General features: G+C 55.4%; 4 protein-coding genes across 4 annotated transcripts; 3 read left to right on the top strand and 1 right to left on the bottom strand.

Moving 5' to 3' along the window:
* Positions 1 to 77: 77 nt before the first annotated feature.
* On the bottom strand, positions 78 to 4,927 carry BDY24DRAFT_390156 (uncharacterized protein). The gene is made up of 12 exons (XM_076640615.1): positions 4,755 to 4,927; positions 4,143 to 4,634; positions 3,669 to 4,061; positions 3,197 to 3,571; positions 2,995 to 3,114; positions 1,405 to 2,917; positions 1,251 to 1,301; positions 1,003 to 1,165; positions 763 to 896; positions 613 to 682; positions 188 to 522; positions 78 to 111 (listed from the first exon to the last, which is right to left on the bottom strand). Exons 1-11 carry the CDS (start codon positions 4,773 to 4,775, stop codon positions 297 to 299), a joined length of 3,558 nt encoding a protein of 1,185 aa, XP_076496593.1. The 5' UTR covers positions 4,776 to 4,927; the 3' UTR covers positions 78 to 111; positions 188 to 296.
* A 301-nt stretch (positions 4,928 to 5,228) lies between these two features.
* On the top strand, positions 5,229 to 8,150 carry BDY24DRAFT_390158 (WD40 repeat domain-containing protein). The gene is made up of 10 exons (XM_076640616.1): positions 5,229 to 5,810; positions 6,066 to 6,147; positions 6,226 to 6,338; positions 6,414 to 6,500; positions 6,572 to 6,769; positions 6,845 to 6,922; positions 7,004 to 7,064; positions 7,139 to 7,264; positions 7,404 to 7,679; positions 7,792 to 8,150. Exons 1-10 carry the CDS (start codon positions 5,310 to 5,312, stop codon positions 8,127 to 8,129), a joined length of 1,860 nt encoding a protein of 619 aa, XP_076496594.1. The 5' UTR covers positions 5,229 to 5,309; the 3' UTR covers positions 8,130 to 8,150.
* Positions 8,151 to 8,941: 791 nt separating this feature from the next.
* On the top strand, positions 8,942 to 13,384 carry BDY24DRAFT_69198 (uncharacterized protein). The gene is made up of 6 exons (XM_076645065.1): positions 8,942 to 9,283; positions 9,384 to 9,799; positions 9,896 to 10,357; positions 10,423 to 10,488; positions 10,557 to 12,299; positions 12,411 to 13,384. Exons 1-6 carry the CDS (start codon positions 9,168 to 9,170, stop codon positions 13,043 to 13,045), a joined length of 3,438 nt encoding a protein of 1,145 aa, XP_076496595.1. The 5' UTR covers positions 8,942 to 9,167; the 3' UTR covers positions 13,046 to 13,384.
* A 222-nt stretch (positions 13,385 to 13,606) lies between these two features.
* Positions 13,607 to 16,003, top strand: ADE2 (phosphoribosylaminoimidazole carboxylase ADE2). Its single transcript, XM_076640617.1, has 5 exons — positions 13,607 to 13,674; positions 13,800 to 13,867; positions 14,019 to 14,810; positions 14,890 to 15,632; positions 15,740 to 16,003. Exons 2-5 carry the CDS (start codon positions 13,837 to 13,839, stop codon positions 15,947 to 15,949), a joined length of 1,776 nt encoding a protein of 591 aa, XP_076496596.1. The 5' UTR covers positions 13,607 to 13,674; positions 13,800 to 13,836; the 3' UTR covers positions 15,950 to 16,003.
* Positions 16,004 to 16,179: the final 176 nt, after the last annotated feature.

Here is a 16,179-nt window from a genome sequence, read left to right on the forward strand (position 1 = left end):
CGAACGTGTTGGACGCGTCGCACCGTCTTTGAGCTCGAGTTCCCGACCAGTTCACGAAGCTTCTCGCATAGGACGAAGTGGGCTGAAGGTCACATATATAGGAGTCAAAATCTGAGCAGAGAAGAAAGAGAGTCGATTCAGCGATGGTTTCGAGGAGGGCTGAGGGCAAACGAAACGACGAGCTCACCATTAAACTGCTCCTCTCCTCCTCCGAACGCCCCAACTCCTCGAGCTTCTCCTATCATTCGTCCTCATCGGCTACAACCTCCCCGATCGATGCTCGTCGATCTCTCTCCTCAGAGCGGAGTCGGGTTCCAACGAGGCAGGTCGAACCCAGAACGGAGCGTGAATCGCGTCCTGGAGGAGTCGAAGTCGCTGAAGAACGAGGAAAGCGGAAGGCGGAAAGGGGACCGAAGTTCAGCGGATTCTAGAGGAAAGATGAAGAAACGAGCTCGAGAACTCACGGGATGGACGAGCTCGTCAATGAAAGCTCGTTCTTCATCGGTCGTCGTAGGAAGTCGTCTGCACGTCGAGAGGGAGGAGAGGAAAGAAAGTCAGCAAGATGTTTTCTTCAGGGAGTAGGGAATCGAGTTTTTTTTTTTTTTTACTCACCGATGGTTGAACTTCCTGAGAAGGAAGTTGTGCTCTTTCTTGTAGGAGCTTCGTCGTTCCGTCTCGAGCTCTGAGAAACGAGTTCGCTTCAGCGTAGGTACTCCAATCCGAGCACGATGTAGATAAGAGAAGCGAGAAAGGTTTGCTCACCTGATCGATGTCTCTTGTAGAAATTGAGAAGATCGTCGTCGAGATTCGTACGGGTGTCCGACTTGGTTTCCAAAGCTCGTTCGAGATCGTCTCGTCGCTCCTTCATCTTTCTGAGTAGCTCGGCTTGGATGGATCTGGGTTCGAGATAATCAACGAAAATTACAGAGCAGGTTAGATTGGTGCCGAATGAGTCTACGAGTGCGGAGAAGGTGGCGAAAGGAGAAAGGCGAAGACGCTCACGTTCCGTTTCCGACGTTCTCGATCTTCTCGACGAGGAAGTCCTTTTCCGCTTCGTACCTCGTCTTTCGAGCAAGCGAGATCTCATTCTCCTCGGTTTGAAGTGGCTGGACGGGGGGTTGAAGCTCTTGGCCGACGAGGGTGGACGACCCGGCAGGGACGACGACTAAGATTGTTCGAAAACGAAGAAAGGCAAACCGAAGATCAGCTCCTCGCCGTTCCTTCATCGGATATCTGACTGAGCTCCTCACCAGGATCTTCGAAGACTATCTCTTCCCTTTCCTTCTCCTCGTTCCCAAGCACTATTCGCCGAAGAAGATGAAGGAGAAAGGTCAGTCTCGTGCGACCCGGCGCGTCTTCTCAGCCCGGCTCCACCTGGAACCAAGAAACAGCACCATTACTCACCAGTCTCTCCTTCTTCAGCCTCCTCATAAACCTCGCCATCCTCCTCAACCTCATCCTCGTCCGACCCAATTTCTATCACGTCCATCGCCATCGAAGCTCGACGACGAGTCTCCTCCCTTTCCCTCTCCTTCTTTCTCCTCTGCTCCTCAGCCTCCATCACCTCAGGATCGACAGCTCTCCTCTTTCCCAGCGCCTTCTGCGAGGGTCTCGACCTCGCTTCGTCAACGACGACGCCGTCGTCTTCGTCGTCTTGGGGGAAGGAGCTGTGGGAATGGGAGGTTCGAGCGAGGGAAGTGTTGATCGCCACAGGAGGACGCGACGAGGGAGGTCCACCGGTGCTGCTGAAGGTGATATTGTAGCTGGAGTGGGCGTTCGAGAAGTTGGCGTTGAAGGTGCTGGTAGAAGAGCGGGAGGTTCCTCGAAGTTCAGGGGGAGTCTTTCGACGGAGGGAAGAAGGGAGGTTGCGGCACCGTGCGAGCGAACGGTGGATCGCAGCAGGCGTGTCCGAAACCTTGTCCTTCGAGGCGAGAAGCCACGTTCCTGCCGACTCCGGGACGTTCTTGAAGAGATCGACGGGGATCTCGTGGCCGTAGGCTCGAAGATGGGCCTGGGAGGGGAGCTGGAAGGGTGCCGGATGAGGTTGGACTCGGAGAGGCTGCTGGTGGTGTTGTTGATGTTGCTGCTGTTGCTGATAGTACTGATAGGGTCGCGAAGAAGAGGAGGAATCGTGTCGTTGGTTCGTCTGGATCTGAGGAGAGAACGAAGGAGATCTGAGGAGTGGGGACGCGTCGGAGGAGCGAGTTCGTCGTTGTCGTCGTTGATGGTCCTGTTCCTCCTCGTCCGAATCGAGATCGTCGGTATCCGAGAGAACGACGAGCTTTTTCGAGACCTTCTTCGTCGACCTCTTCCCCTTCAACGTCCCTCCTCGTTCCTTCGCCTTCTTCGGACTCCACTCTTCCTCCTCGTCCTCAATCTCATCGCTCGAACTCGAGTAGTCCCTCCTGACTCTCTTCTTCTTCTTCGTCTTCTTGAGTAGTTCCTTCTCCTTCGTAGCTTCCTCCCTTTCCCTCTCCTTCCTCCTGTCCGAAACGAGTCTCCTCTTCTTCGCGTTGGTGAGAGCATCGGCTCGAGCGGTCTCGATGGTGTTCCCTCCTCGTCCAGAGTGAGTTGCAACGAGAGGTAGGAGATGATGACGAGAAGGAGGTGTCTGAGGATCGCCGTTGAGTTGGAGGTAGTTCGAGTTGGAGTGGTGAGAGTGGCGGGAGTTAGGCGGTGAAGGTGACTGGGTGAAGAGAGGACTCGATGCGACCGTCTGTTTGTGAGGAAGTGTAGGACTGCTGTAACCTCCTGTCGATGCTGCTTGTCCTGCTGGTGAGGCGACGTTGTTGTTGCTGATACTTCCGACCGGGCGACCTGATCCGTACGAGTGGTGAGACGGAGAGGGATGGAAGGAAGGGGGCGGAGGGGGTCCGTCTCGACTCGACGACGTGAAAGGAAGCGATCGGTTCGATCTCTAGAGGAGATAAAACAGAAGAACATTAGTTTTGTTCGAGGTAGTAAAACAAGAATGAGCGGTAGAAGAAGACTCGCAGGAGGCGACCTCGACCTTCCTCTGCTTTCCAACCTTGTACTCTCGGAGTCTCGGTCCTCTCGACTCGACCTAGAGGCCACTCGAGGCGAGACTTGAAGATCATTGTCTCGAGACTCGACCTGGAAGCCAAAGAAAGATGAAGAAGTCAGCTCGACCGTCGCTCGACGCGTCGAAACCATGGTCGGATCGAACTGTACTCACCCTCTCCTCTCTCCTTCTCTCCGACGACTCCGGCCTCGAAGGGGAACTTCCGTACCCTGTATCCACTCTCGTTCGCTCAACGACTTCTCTTCCTCCTTCTTGACGGCAAGCTCCTCCTCCGTTCCTCGACGACGACGACGACGCGTCTTCAAAAGCACTCTTTCCCCATCCTCCGTCGTCCGCGGTGGAGTATCCCGAGTCTCGTCGGGCTCTTCGTTCCGGGTGTTGGTGCTGTTCGTAGTGTTGGTGCTGGTGCTGCTGGGGTTGTTGATGGTAGAAGATGATGGGTCGAGAAGAGGAGGAGGGTGAAGGATCAAGCGACGCCCTGGCGGGTCGAGCGTCGAAGGTTGAAGAGGAGTTGGGGTGATGAGATAACTGCAGATCCCAAAGACGCGTTGAAAAAGAAGGAAGTTCGAGAGTCAGCTCCCTGAAAAGGGGAGGAAGATGGAAAGAAAGAGGGCGGGCGACGAACCTCTCCTCGTCTCTCAAAACTCCCTCCGTCACCGTTCCTTCCCAACGCTGCATTGACCATCCTAGTCGCACTATCGAACCTAACGTCTCTCCTCGTCCTCCTTCCTCCCCAGCCCTGATCGATGGGAGGTTTCGAGAGAGAACCAACCTCGACGATTTCGTCCTCTTCGATTCGGTCTCGTCCTCGATGATCATCCCTCCTGATCGATTCGGGATCGTTCTCCATGGCTCGGAGACGTTCTTCTCGAGCGGAATCGAGTCTGGATTTCGAGGGTGAGGTGAAGGCGGAGTTGTAAGAGGCAGAGGGACCTGAGACGGAGTTGGAGTAGGAAGGTCGAGGAGGGAGATGGTGGGCTGGAGGTGGGAGTTGAGGACGAGGAGCAGAATAGGAAGACTTCTGAGGGAGAAGAAGGGTGAGATCAAGTCCTGAAAGACTCAGGGAAATGAAGGAGTAGATCTAGAAGGATAAACGAACCGTTCGACCGAACGATTGACCCTCTTCGTACCCCGACCCTCCTCCTCCTCTACCATTCCTGTCCAACCTCCAATCCCCATCGCTAGCGGACACTCTATGCCTACTCCCACCACTGTGATCCCTCGAAGATGAAGCTCCTGCTTCCCATCCTCCATCGTCCTCCTCCCTCGAATCTCTCCCTCCGCTCGACCCTTCTCCGAGTCCCTCCCCTCTCGTCGGAGAGGCTCTCCATCTCTCAGATCTGCTGTTGTTGTTGCTGCTTCGATGAGACGACGGTTCCGGCCTGTTGTATGCTTCTTGGATGTAGGACTGGGGAGGAGGAGGGGGACGAGGGCGAGGCGGTAGAGCGAGGGAAGAGGAGGAGGAGGGCGTTGGAGCTGCGTCTCGTTCGGGAGGAGGAGAAAGAGAGACTCTGCGATACTTTCTGCGAGGAGGAGGAGGAGGGTCGATTACCTCAGCAAGAGGTGAATCGGGAGGATGGGAAGGGTGGGACTGGGGAAAGAAGGGAGGAAGAAAGAAAGAGGGAAAGGGAGGAGAGAAGGTGAGCTCGACTCGTTTGATCTTCGAAGCACTCATGAGCTTGTAGAGGGAAGGACGAGACGAGAGACGAACTTGAGACGTGTTTGAAGGCATCCTGGGACGTATATGAAGTGTCGTGAGAGAGAGGGAGGGGTGAACCCATTCAAGGGGGAGATGGACGTCAGAGGGAAAGGAAGAAGGGAGGGAGAGGATGGAGCTGAGGAGGTTGGGATTCCTCTCGCTCCGAGGAAGTTTTGCTTCCGTCTCTTTCTCAGACTTTCCAATCGAAGTAGAACTGAGTGTTGGTCCTTGTCGAAAAAATGAGCTCCTAAGTACTGGAAGTCTTGCGGGTTCCCGTTGCAGCAACGTCTCCGACGCACTTCAGCGTCGAAAGATCTTCTGGGGAGGGAGAAAAATACCATTGAGGTGCTAGCGAAGATCCCAGTACTCGACTGGTTTCCCTGTCTTCTCTCTCGATTCAAATTTGAGCCAGATCTGAGCTCGGAAGCTTCTCGGAAGACAGGCGCGTCTCAACACGTTTCGAAAAAGCAACAAGCTCACCTCTCCCTTCCCTTCCTTCCCTCCTCCCCTCCAACCATCAGCATCAACTCGACCCAACACAAGACCCATCCAGCTCGTTGATCCTCCATGGACTTCACCGAACTCTACCCATCCTCCCTCCCTCCCGTCTTCTCCCCAGGCTCAACCTTCCTCGCCTCGACCTTCTCCTCCTCTCCTTCCTCCCCTCAAACGATCCTCATCCGTCACTCTACAACCCTCCAAACCGTCCAGTCCTTCCGAATACCGTTCCTCCCACCCTCCCACTCTTCCTCTCCATCCCCTTCAGCTTCCCTCTCTGGATCTTCTCGGAATCGACGTCCGTTGGATCAAAGCTCAGCTCCTTCTTCATCGACTTCAGCTTTTCCTCCCGAGATCACGCACATCGCCTTCTCTCCGGACTCGGCTAGGATTTTAGCCTTCTGTAGCAAGAGGAGTGTGGCTTTCGTGTTCACGCTGGGTGGGGTCGGCGAGTTGGGAGGGGAGGACGATGAGGCGGTAGAGGCTGTTTTGGAAGGAGGGGTTGAAGGCCTGGTGCGGGTTGAATGGAGTAGGACAGGGAATAGGTTGCTAGGTTGGAGTGAACTGGGAGTGAGTATAGGCATCTTCTATTTGTTCTTGTGCTGGCGGTTGGTAGATGAGAGAGGGTCGGAGGAAGAAGGAGAGGAGGTCGGAGGATCGGAGGGAAGGAGACGTCGAGCTCAACCAAACGAGCTCGACTTGCTTCCTTCCTTCGAGCTCCCCTGCTTCTTTTAGTCTTATGTCGACCTCTTAGATGCTTCGATTAGCTTACCTCTTGCCAGCCACTGACTCTGCGACCTCCTTTCCGCCCCTTCTCTCTCACAGCTCCGTCTCACAATCTGGGACCTCGACGACCCGATTCGAGATCGTCGCTTCTTCATCCAGAACTTCAAGCCCCTGCCTTCAGGTTAGCTCCTCGCTCTTGTAATAGCCCCCCTCTCCTCTTCGTCGCCCAACCTAACTTATCTTCCTTCAAATCCCACAGGAAACGGACACACCTGGTCCTCCGACCATCGATTCTTCTACCTCGCCGAACGACACCTTTCCAAGGATTCGGTTGGTATCTACGATACTCTGGACTCTTGGAAGCTCGTCCATGTACGTTATTCATCGTATCCCACATCTCGTTCCAAGCTCTCGGAAGCTGATCTTCACCCTTTCGAACGAAAACAGCGCGTCCCGACCCACACCGTCTCTCTTCAAGGCATCTCTCTCTCGCCCAACAACACCCACCTGGCAGTTTGGGATCACTCGTTAGAGGTTCATCTACTCCCATCCTCTTCCCTTTCCTCTCTGCTCAGCTCACTCGTTCTCATCTTCGTCCGTCGCAGTTCAAACTCCACATCCTCCTCCCTCCTCTCACCAAGCCCCTGCACACCCTCCCTCCTCCGCCATCACAAGCGAAGCTCGAGTCTCTAGGAGACGATGCAGAGGGAGGAGAGGAGTGGGACGATACCGGGCTGGGCGTGAGATGCGTTGCTTGGCATCCTGATGGAGTCAGGTTGGCCGTGGGAGGTTGGGATGGGAAGGTAAGTCGGACGCGTCGTTTCGAGGGGAACTTGAACGAGAGACTGGAGCTGATTGTTCGTGTGTGGGATGCGCAGATTCGGATCCTAAACGATCATCCTAGTTGGACCGTAACGAACACGATCCTGCCGATGAGGTTGGCTCCTGCTGGGACGGTTCGTCCTTCCTCTTCCTCTCCTTTTCGACCGCTCAAGACGCGTCGCTGATCTTTCTTTCTCGGATATCTATCTCTTCAGAGCGTATGGAAAGAGCCTTCGGACTGGGCTGGTGAATCTGGAGGGACTGGGATTGTCCAGTGTACGTTCTTTCCTTCACCTCGTCCGCAACTTCTTCGCTCGTCCTCGACTGACTCCTCGCCTTTCGACCTGAAGATCACTCGATATCAACCCCAGCAACGATCCCTTTCCTCCGACCAGATCCGAAGAGACCTCCTCCGAAAATGGGAGTGTGCCACCTCGAGTTCAACTTTGATGGAACGATTTTGATGTCGCGACAAGGTTCGTTCGAGTTTCGTCTCTTGTCGTCTTTCCCTTCCTTCCCACCTCCTTCGCACTATGTTACCAATCTCTTTCGCTCGTTCTCTGACGCTCCACTCACTTCTCCCTCCTCGTCTCACCCTCCCCTCATCTCACCCAGAAAACTCACCCTCATCGCTCTTCCTCCACCCTTTCCCTTCCCCTCCCACGGCCACCTCCACCTCCTCCCTTTCAAACCCACCTTCGCCACCACCACCACCACCAACAACGACAATTCTCATCCAAACCTACCCTATCACAAGCGCGTCCTTCCATCCTTCAAACCCCAAGAAGCTCGCCTTGTCGACGGGCCAGAACGGACTGTTCATGTGGAATGGGGATTGGGTGGATGATGATGGGAAGGAGGGAGTGGCGGAATGCATTGGGGTGCCTAGTAGTGAGTTTTTTGTTTCTCGTCGAACTCGGTCGAGGCGGCTTCGTTCGGAGAGCCGACGAGACGAAACGAACGAAGTGAACTGACGACACCCGTCTCTCCTCCTCTCCCACAGATCCCTTCCTCGTCTCCTCCTTGACCTGGTCCCCCACAGGCTCAGGTCTCCTCCTCTTCGATGCCTCCCAGCTCCGAGCCAAAACGTCCTACGAGGGCCAGTTCGCGTTGGTCTTCGAGGTGTTGGACGACGATTCTGACCCCGACCAAGCGAACAAGGAGGGGATGGCTGGGATGAGTTTGATTCAGGAAGGGGATGAAGGGGATGAGGATTGGAGTGTGAGGAGTGAGGAGGAGGAGAGCGAGGGGAGTGAGGGAGAAGGAGAGGGTGAGAGGAGAGGAGGGAAGCAGGGTCAGGGAGAGTTGAGGTTGGCTGATTTGACGGGGTTTTCGGCTTAGATTTTCTTCCTTTGCACGGGCTATTTGGATGGGTGGTCACGTCTTGCCCGGGGGCGAAGTCGGAAGGAGGAGAGAAGAGTGCTGAGGTGAGGAGAGGCGACGACGCGTCAGTCGACTCAACGGTGAGAACCTCGAATTGACTCCTGAAGTAAAAGCTGATAGCCTACCGCTTTTCAGGCATGTTCTCCAGACGATTTTGGAGTCGAGAAATGCTGAGCTAGTCGTCCGCGTTGCTTCGAACGGTTTCAAGTCTCGAAGAGGTGAGAGCTTTCCGCCTTCTCGTCGAACAGGCGCTACTTACGGTTTGGACAGCAGCTGTTCTTCCACCTGCGATGATCGTGAGTCCAGTGGCCTCTCCGTTAACGTTTGTCTTCGAGAATGACTCTCTATATGACCTTTTTTCCCGCGAACGTCCGAAACTCTCCCCCGGTTCGTCGTCGTCTCGATTCCTTCCTCTCCCACCTTCCCTTCTCGATGTACTGACTTCGTTGTCATGTCTGTATCTGTATCCAGTCCTTCACCGAGGCCTTCTTCGAGGTCCAGAGCCTTCGAACCTACGCCCAGATCCAGTCCTCGGTCTCCCTTTTTTGCCTTTCTTCCCTTCGGGACTTGATGTGCTCCTTTTTACGACTCGCAGGAGCTTGCTCCTTTCTCCACCCCTTGGATACAACTGTGTCCTATCAAATAATGAGCTTTGTTCAAGAAGGAAGAAGAGAAGGAGGGAAAGGCAAAAAGAGGCGCGGCCTCGAGTTGATTTCTTTCGCTTCGCGCAGTCGCGTTGGGTGAACGATCTACAAACACACGAGCCTTCAGCCTTCCTTTGTTCCTTCAACTACCTCTCCTCCCTCTCGTCCTCTCGTTTCTTGTCTTGTCCTTCGCCCTCTTCTCTTTCCTCTCCATCTACTCTATACTTCTCAAAGTACCCTCCTCGCCCTCCCTCCATCGCCCCTAAGGAAAAAGAGAGAGACCCCTCTCGCTCCTCGAAACTCAAACATCGTCCTCCTTCCTTCCTCCTCCTTTCCTCCCATCCACCACCCAATGGCTCCTCCTTCCCCTCGTTCTCGGAAGAGGGCAAAGCACACTCTTCCCTTCCATCTAGCAGTAGCAATACTCCTCGTTGGATCTCCTGTATACGTTGAAGCTTTGGATGCAAGGTGAGAGCTCTCGTTCGTCACTGCAGGAGAGAGGGGGTTCAGCTTCCCTTCCCTTCCTTCTTGCCATCAAAACTCACCGATGTCTTCTTTGTTTTTGTAGATGGGCTCATTCTATGGTCCTCCTCTCCTCCCCAGCAACTCTCCTCATTTCTTCCGGGAAGACGACCTCTCCGGATGGCCAAACCTACAGCTCCTCTCCAACCTCGTCCACCTTCGACCTCCTCCCTCTCACTTCCTCCTTCTCCCTCACCACATCCTCTTCCCTCTCCTCAACCACCTCCCCGATACTCACAGAGTCAGCAGCAGGAACAGCTCCGCCTTACGCTTGGGGGAACATGGAGGTCCTCTCGAACGGAGACGTCTGGAGTTTCGGAGGGGATGGTTCCCCTGCGACGGCCATCCAAACCGGAGAGGATTCCGTATGGTTGAGGGATAGCAGCGAAGGATCCAGTTTCGCTCAGCAGGAGTCTGGATGGGGAGGAGAACCTATGAGAAGAGTAGGAGCAGCATCTTGCAGTGAGTTTCCATCGTCATGCCCCTCCTCTTTCACGTTCGAACCCAACCCTCAAACTCCCCCCTCTGCTTCTTCCCTTTCTTTCTTCTTCTCGTCAGCCCTTGGGACTACCACCTACCTCACTGCTGGAATCAAAGGAGACGGGTCCAACCTCGGATTCCTCACCACCTACTCCTTCTCCTCAACAACCTCAACCTTCACCCTCCTCCCTTCAACTCTCCCTCTCGACCTCGTTCAGCCCACTCTCCACTGCCTTTCCAACTCGACTCTCCTCCTTCTCGGAGGCTACTCCTACACCACGTCGTCCCTTCCATCCCTCGGAACGGCCTACACTCTCGATACGACGGACTCAAACGCGGAATGGACGACCGTCAGGCTCGGAGGGGACTCGGTCCCCGAGGGAAGAAGAGCGCATCTGGGAACGATGTTTGGGAGCGGGAACGGACTGTTCGTTCAGGGAGGAGGGAAGGGAACGAATGGACTCGGAGAGGTGATGAGTGATGCTTGGGTGTTGGATCTGGAGTCTGGAGCTTGGATTGCGGTGGACCCGTTGGGATCCGGTGAGTCCAGCCTCTCTCGACGAACTCTCAGCCTCTCGTTTACTGACAAGACCGTTGGTCTTCAGGCCCCGGAGCTCGATTGGGACATCAAGGAGTTGCTATTGGGTCTTCTCAGGTTCTCTTCTTCGGTGGTGAGTCGTCTTTTCGATCCCTTTCCTCGAGAATCGTCGTTGACGTCGTGTCTTCTTTCCTCTTTCAGGCTACCAAACCTCCTCTGCTGCCGATGCATCTCTCTACCTCTACGATCTCGGGACCAACTCCTACCTCGATACTTTCACTCCTCCTTCCACGTGGACGGACACCTCCTCGAGTCCGACGACGACGACCGCTGGATCCGAAGACGACGCGTCCTCCTCCTCCCAAACTCCCGCTCCCATCGTCTACACCTCTACCCAAACCATCATCAGCCTCATCCCTACTGCTACCACCATCGACTCCATCGGAAGCACTCAAACCGACTACCTCACCTCGACAATCCTCAGCGAAGTCCTTCAAACCTCCTCGGAAGCTTCGGACGCTCAGCAAACCACACCGACGACGGGAACCTCTGGTTCGACCGACTCCTACGTCCCTTTCGATCCAGCCACCTACACCGGAATCATTCCCGGACTCGCTACCGCCACGGGGACCTCGAAGGCAACCGCAACGTCAAAATCGAGCAACGGAGCTGGATCCTCAGACGACAACACCGCCGCCGTTCCTCTTTCCACCACTTCCAAGCTCGCCATCGGATTCGGAGTCGCTGTCGGATCCATCGCTCTCGCAGCTGCCGCTACCGGTCTCATCCTTCTTCGTCGTCGAAACGCACGGAACTTTGAGGGAGGTTGGGCTGCTGGGGAGAAGCGAGGTCGAGGAGACGGAGAGGGGAGGGGACTCGTCCGAGAGGAGGACGACGGAGAAGGAGGAGGATGGTTGGACGGGAGGGAGAAGAAGAGGATGAAGTTCGGAGCGGGGCTCGGAGCTATGGCTGTCGGAATCTTCTCAGGAGGAGCGGAGAAGTCCCGTCAGGCTCGAGTCGACATGCTCGGTGAAGAAGACTCGAGGCGATTCGAGACTTACCCTCCGCCGAGATCGCCTTCGCTGGGAGAAGACGGGGAAGAACGACCTAGTCGAGTGGGAGAGCACGGAGGTTGGGCTGGAATGGGAATTTGGAACAGGAGTTCGAGTTTCGTTGGGAGTTTGGTCGGGAGGAGGGACGCGTCGGGAGGAAGTGGGGTTGGGAGAGATTGGGTCGGGCTCGATGGAGGAGATGGGGATTTGGGAGGTGGTAGGATGCACGAGGAGGACGAAGAGGAGGGACTGCTCGACATCAACGGACGAGGAGCCAACGGAGGAGAATCACCTCTCATCGACGACCCTTTCTCAGACGACAACGCTTTCAATTCAACATCAGCCGCCGTCGCCGCTCCTCTTCAACCCTTCCCCACCAACAGACTCAACGCTCCCAAAACCGCTCTCCCTCGCTCAGCAGCTATGACCTCCTTCTACCCAGGAACGAACCATCCCATCACTTCAGGCAACCTCCTTCCCTCCGACTCAACCCACTCCAACTCGGACGATTCTCATGCCTACCCTCTCTCCTCCTCGAACGATCACTCCTCCTCCTCCAACTCCAACCCTCAAACACCCTACTCAGCGTCCAGAGGAGACGGTTATCTCTCCACCTCTCAACACCAGATGAGCCGTTCGGATTCGATCCTCTCCCCGGGAGGAGGATGGAGGAAGGTCCTCGGCCTTCGTTCGAAGTCACCTCCTCCCTTGACGAGCTTGCCTTCGGTCACAGCCATGGGAGCGAAGATGTACGCTCTTCGGGACCCTTCGACTCCTCCGACGTTGGATTCGCTGGAGGATAACGGGGCGGATTGGTTGACTGGGTTCAAGGGTGGGTTGGGAGGAGGAGGGCATCAGCAAGATCGAAGTTTGAGTAGTTTGAGGAGTGCTCGTGAGTCAAAATGATCTACTACCTCTTTCAGCTTCGATCCTGCTGTCGTGCTCTCGTTCAAACCCCACTCTGACGCTCCTTCACTCCTCGTTCTCGTCGCGTCGCTTTCAGGAACCGCAACCTCCGAGCAAGCCGAACGCCTTGGTCAAATGGACATTATCCAGAGGAATCGAACGGCTTCAGGATCAACCTCGGCTCCTTCTCTCTCGAACTCGACGCCAAGTCAAACTCCCGAGCTCGGTTCGGAAGGTCAGAACTTCAACTTCAACCGCTACCCTTCGTCGTCGTCGAGTCTTCGACAAGCGTCCAGCCGCGAGGACTCCCAAAACCCCTTTGACGACCAGGCTTCTACTCCTACCACGCCAGATCTCATCGCTCTCAGTCCTCCAGGAGAGTCCTCGCCGTGGGAACGATCCACCAACTCAACTCCCACCTCTCGCTCCCTCCCCATCCCACCTCCCACCAAACCCTCGACCTCAACCCTCAACGTCCCCCTCTCCTCCCCATCGTCCTTTTCTCCATCGTTCAACTCCTCCTCCTCCTCCTCCTCCTCAGCCTACTCCCCAACCCTCCCAGCGGCTACGCGTCGATCCGTCAGGGATACCGTCGCAGCGTTCGAGCAACAGAGCACGCCTCCTCTCAACATCATCAAGAAGGAGAAGCACAAGAATCTCGGAGGAACCAACTTCGTAGCTGTGCCGAGAGCCAAGTTGGGGATCGCCAACCCCGATGGACGAGACTACTAGATTGGGTCTTCGTTTCCAGCACTCTGCGATTTCCTCTCTCCCGTTGCTTAGATAGACGCGTCCCTCTCCCTCTGCATTCTTTTGACTTATTTCCTCCTTAACGCCCATCTCGTCTTGTTCCTTCTCGTATATCTCGTTCCTTCCTTACATCTTTTTACGAAACGAACTCTTCAAACGAACGATCCACGATCACGGACTCTTTTCCCTTTCTCCTCCTCTCTTTTGGTATCTTCCCCTCTGTGCTCCTTCTTTTTTTGTTTGTGTGCCTCCTGCTTTCTACAAACACGACCCTTCTACCTCGTATCTTGCCTTCTCTGGCGGCTCGAACCTTCCGCTTCGCTCGTTCTGAAGCGGCGACGCGGGTCGACTCTGAGCGGTCGCGAAACCCTCTTTGCTGGCATGATTTGAGATGAGAGGGTTTCTGCTGATCTCCGTTTCAGATGTTTTCGCGTCGGGGAAGTATTTCTTTGTCCTTGTGGGGCAGTAACCTAGCGACGAAGCGCTGCGGCTGAATCTCACCTTCGTTCGAGCTCAACCTCTTTTCGTTCTTTCTTTCTTTCTGCAACGTCGACGAGCTCTCTTCCTTCCCTAGTCTCTTTTCTTTGAGACTCAAGCTCAGTTACACTCTTGTGAGTCCATTCTCTTCGTTGGTAACTTTCAGCTGCAGGAGAGAGAGGGAGGAGAGCTCTTTGCTCGAAACCGGAAGCTGATCAGCTTCCCTTCCCTCCTTCTTTCATTTCCTTCATCCTCACAGCTCCTTCCTACCTCCTACTCCTCAACCCGAACCAGCCATGTCCAACCAGAAGACTGTTGGAATCCTCGGTGAGCTTACCGTCGTTGTCCGAGTGCTGAAGTTGGAAGAACGAAGGGCGAGAAGGGAGGGAAGGAAGAGAGAGGGAGAGCTGACTTCTTCCGTCTTTCCCTCCCTCCTCCCTCCTCCCTTCCTCTCTTCCATCCTTTCTCATCCAATCAGGCGGAGGTCAACTCGGTCGAATGCTCGCCCACCCAGCTTCTCTCCTCTCCATCCCTCTCCTCGTCCTCGACTCTGGTGCGGCTACCCCAGCCAAACAAGTCATCCTCCCTCCTTCCGGACACACCTCTCACATCGACGGACCCTACAACTCTCGTCCTCACATCATCTCCCTCGCTTCCAAGGTCGACGTCCTCACAGTCGAGATCGAACACGTCGATGCTACCGTCCTCCAGGAAATCGAGAACGAAGGAAAGGTCGAGGTTCACCCCAGCCCCAAGACGATCAAGATCATCCAGGACAAGTTCGAGCAGAAGAAGTTCCTCGTCGAGAACGGAGTGGACGTCGCCGAGTTCGTTGGAGTCGAGAGGGAGGGAGGAGAGGGTGTCGTGGAGGCTTCCATCATCGAGGCAGCGGAACAGTTGGGCTTGCCGTTGATGCTCAAGGCGAGGACATTGGCGTACGACGGTCGAGGGAACTTCGTCCTCAAGTCGATCGAGAAGAAGAACATCGAGGAGGCTCTGGAGTACCTCGGGGATCGACCTCTCTACGCTGAGAAGTGGGCTCCCTTCTCCAAGGAAATCGCCGTCATGGTCGTCAGGACGCCTTCTGGAGAGGTCAGGAGCTACGACCCCGTCGAGACCGTTCACGAGGAGAGCGTTTTGAGGTTGGTCCTTTGTCCTTTGAGGGCTGGACGAGGAGTGAACGAGATGGCGAAGGAGTTGGCGGAGAGGGCTGTCGGTTCTCTCTGGGGTGCTGGAGTGTTTGGAGTCGAGTTGTTCTTGATGCCTGATCGTGAGTCTTTCTCAAATCGAATCAAGAGCGAGACGACGCGAGCGGTTGAGCTGACTTCTCTTTCCTTTCCTTCCCTCAGACTCCCTCCTCGTCAACGAAATCGCTCCTCGTCCCCACAACTCGGGTCACCACACCATCGAAGCCTGCCACACTTCCCAATTCGAGAACCACCTCCGAGCCATCACCTCCCTCCCTCTCGGATCCACCTCCCTTCGAGTCCCCTCCGCCGCGACCATCAACCTCATCGGTCAATCCTCCTCCCTCGACTCCATTGACGAGTGCGTCGCCGCAGCTCTTCTCGTCCCAGGAGCCTCCGTTCACCTCTACGGAAAGACGGAATGCAGGCGAGGAAGGAAGATGGGTCACATCACCATCACCGCCGATTCCGACTCGGAACTCCTCTCCAAGATTCGACCCATCTTCGTCGCCTCCCTCCCTTCCCTCTCCCCTCTCCCAGCCAAGTACACTCCTCCCGCTCCCTCTCCCAAATCCACCATCAGCTCCAGATCTCCCCTCGTCGGAATTATCATGGGGAGCGACTCGGATCTCCCAACCATGGCCGCCGCCGCTCAAATCCTCGCCCAGTTCGACGTCCCGTACGAGTTGACGATCGTCTCGGCTCATCGGACGCCGGACAGGATGGTGCGATACGCCAGGGAGGCGGCTGGAAGGGGGTTGAGGTGCATCATCGCTGGAGCGGGAGGAGCAGCTCACTTGCCTGGGATGGTCGCGGCCATGACTGCTCTTCCTGTGGTTGGAGTGCCGGTGAAGGGAAGCGTGTTGGATGGAGTGGACTCGTTGCACTCGATTGTGCAGATGCCTGTGAGTTTCGCTTCCGCGCTTCCGTCTTCGTTTTAAAGAAGGAGGGAGAGGAACGAGCTGACCTCCCTCGACGCGTCTTCTTTTCCCTTTCGTTCTTTCTCTTGCAGCGAGGAATCCCCGTCGCTACCGTCGCCATCGGAAACTCTACCAACGCCGGACTCCTCGCCGTCAGGATTGTTTCGGCTTCCGTTCCTCACCTCGTCAAGGATATGGAGGAGTACCTCGAAGCTCTGGAGACGGAGGTCATGGGCAAGGCAGAGAAGCTTGAGTCGCTTGGATGGGACGCCTACCTCGACGGAATGGGCAAGAAAAAGTAGATTAGCGTTTTGTTTTCAGTTTGTATACGGGTATTTATGTCGTAGTAGCTTCAACGGTTCCCCCTTTCCGAAGTGTTTACGGACGCGTCGTTCATTCGTCGAGCGAAACTCGTTGTTCGAGGGTGAGTCTCTTCTCTCTTTTTGTACTTACTCGTTGCTGCTTCTCTCGCTTAGGAAACGCATCTGACTGCCGCCTTTGTATACCGTTGTTGTTCTCCTCTAAATAGATT

This window comes from Mrakia frigida (assembly GCF_051309035.1).
Source record: "Mrakia frigida strain ATCC 22029 unplaced genomic scaffold BDY24scaffold_16, whole genome shotgun sequence".
Classification (NCBI taxonomy): Eukaryota; Fungi; Basidiomycota; class Tremellomycetes; order Cystofilobasidiales; family Mrakiaceae; genus Mrakia; species Mrakia frigida.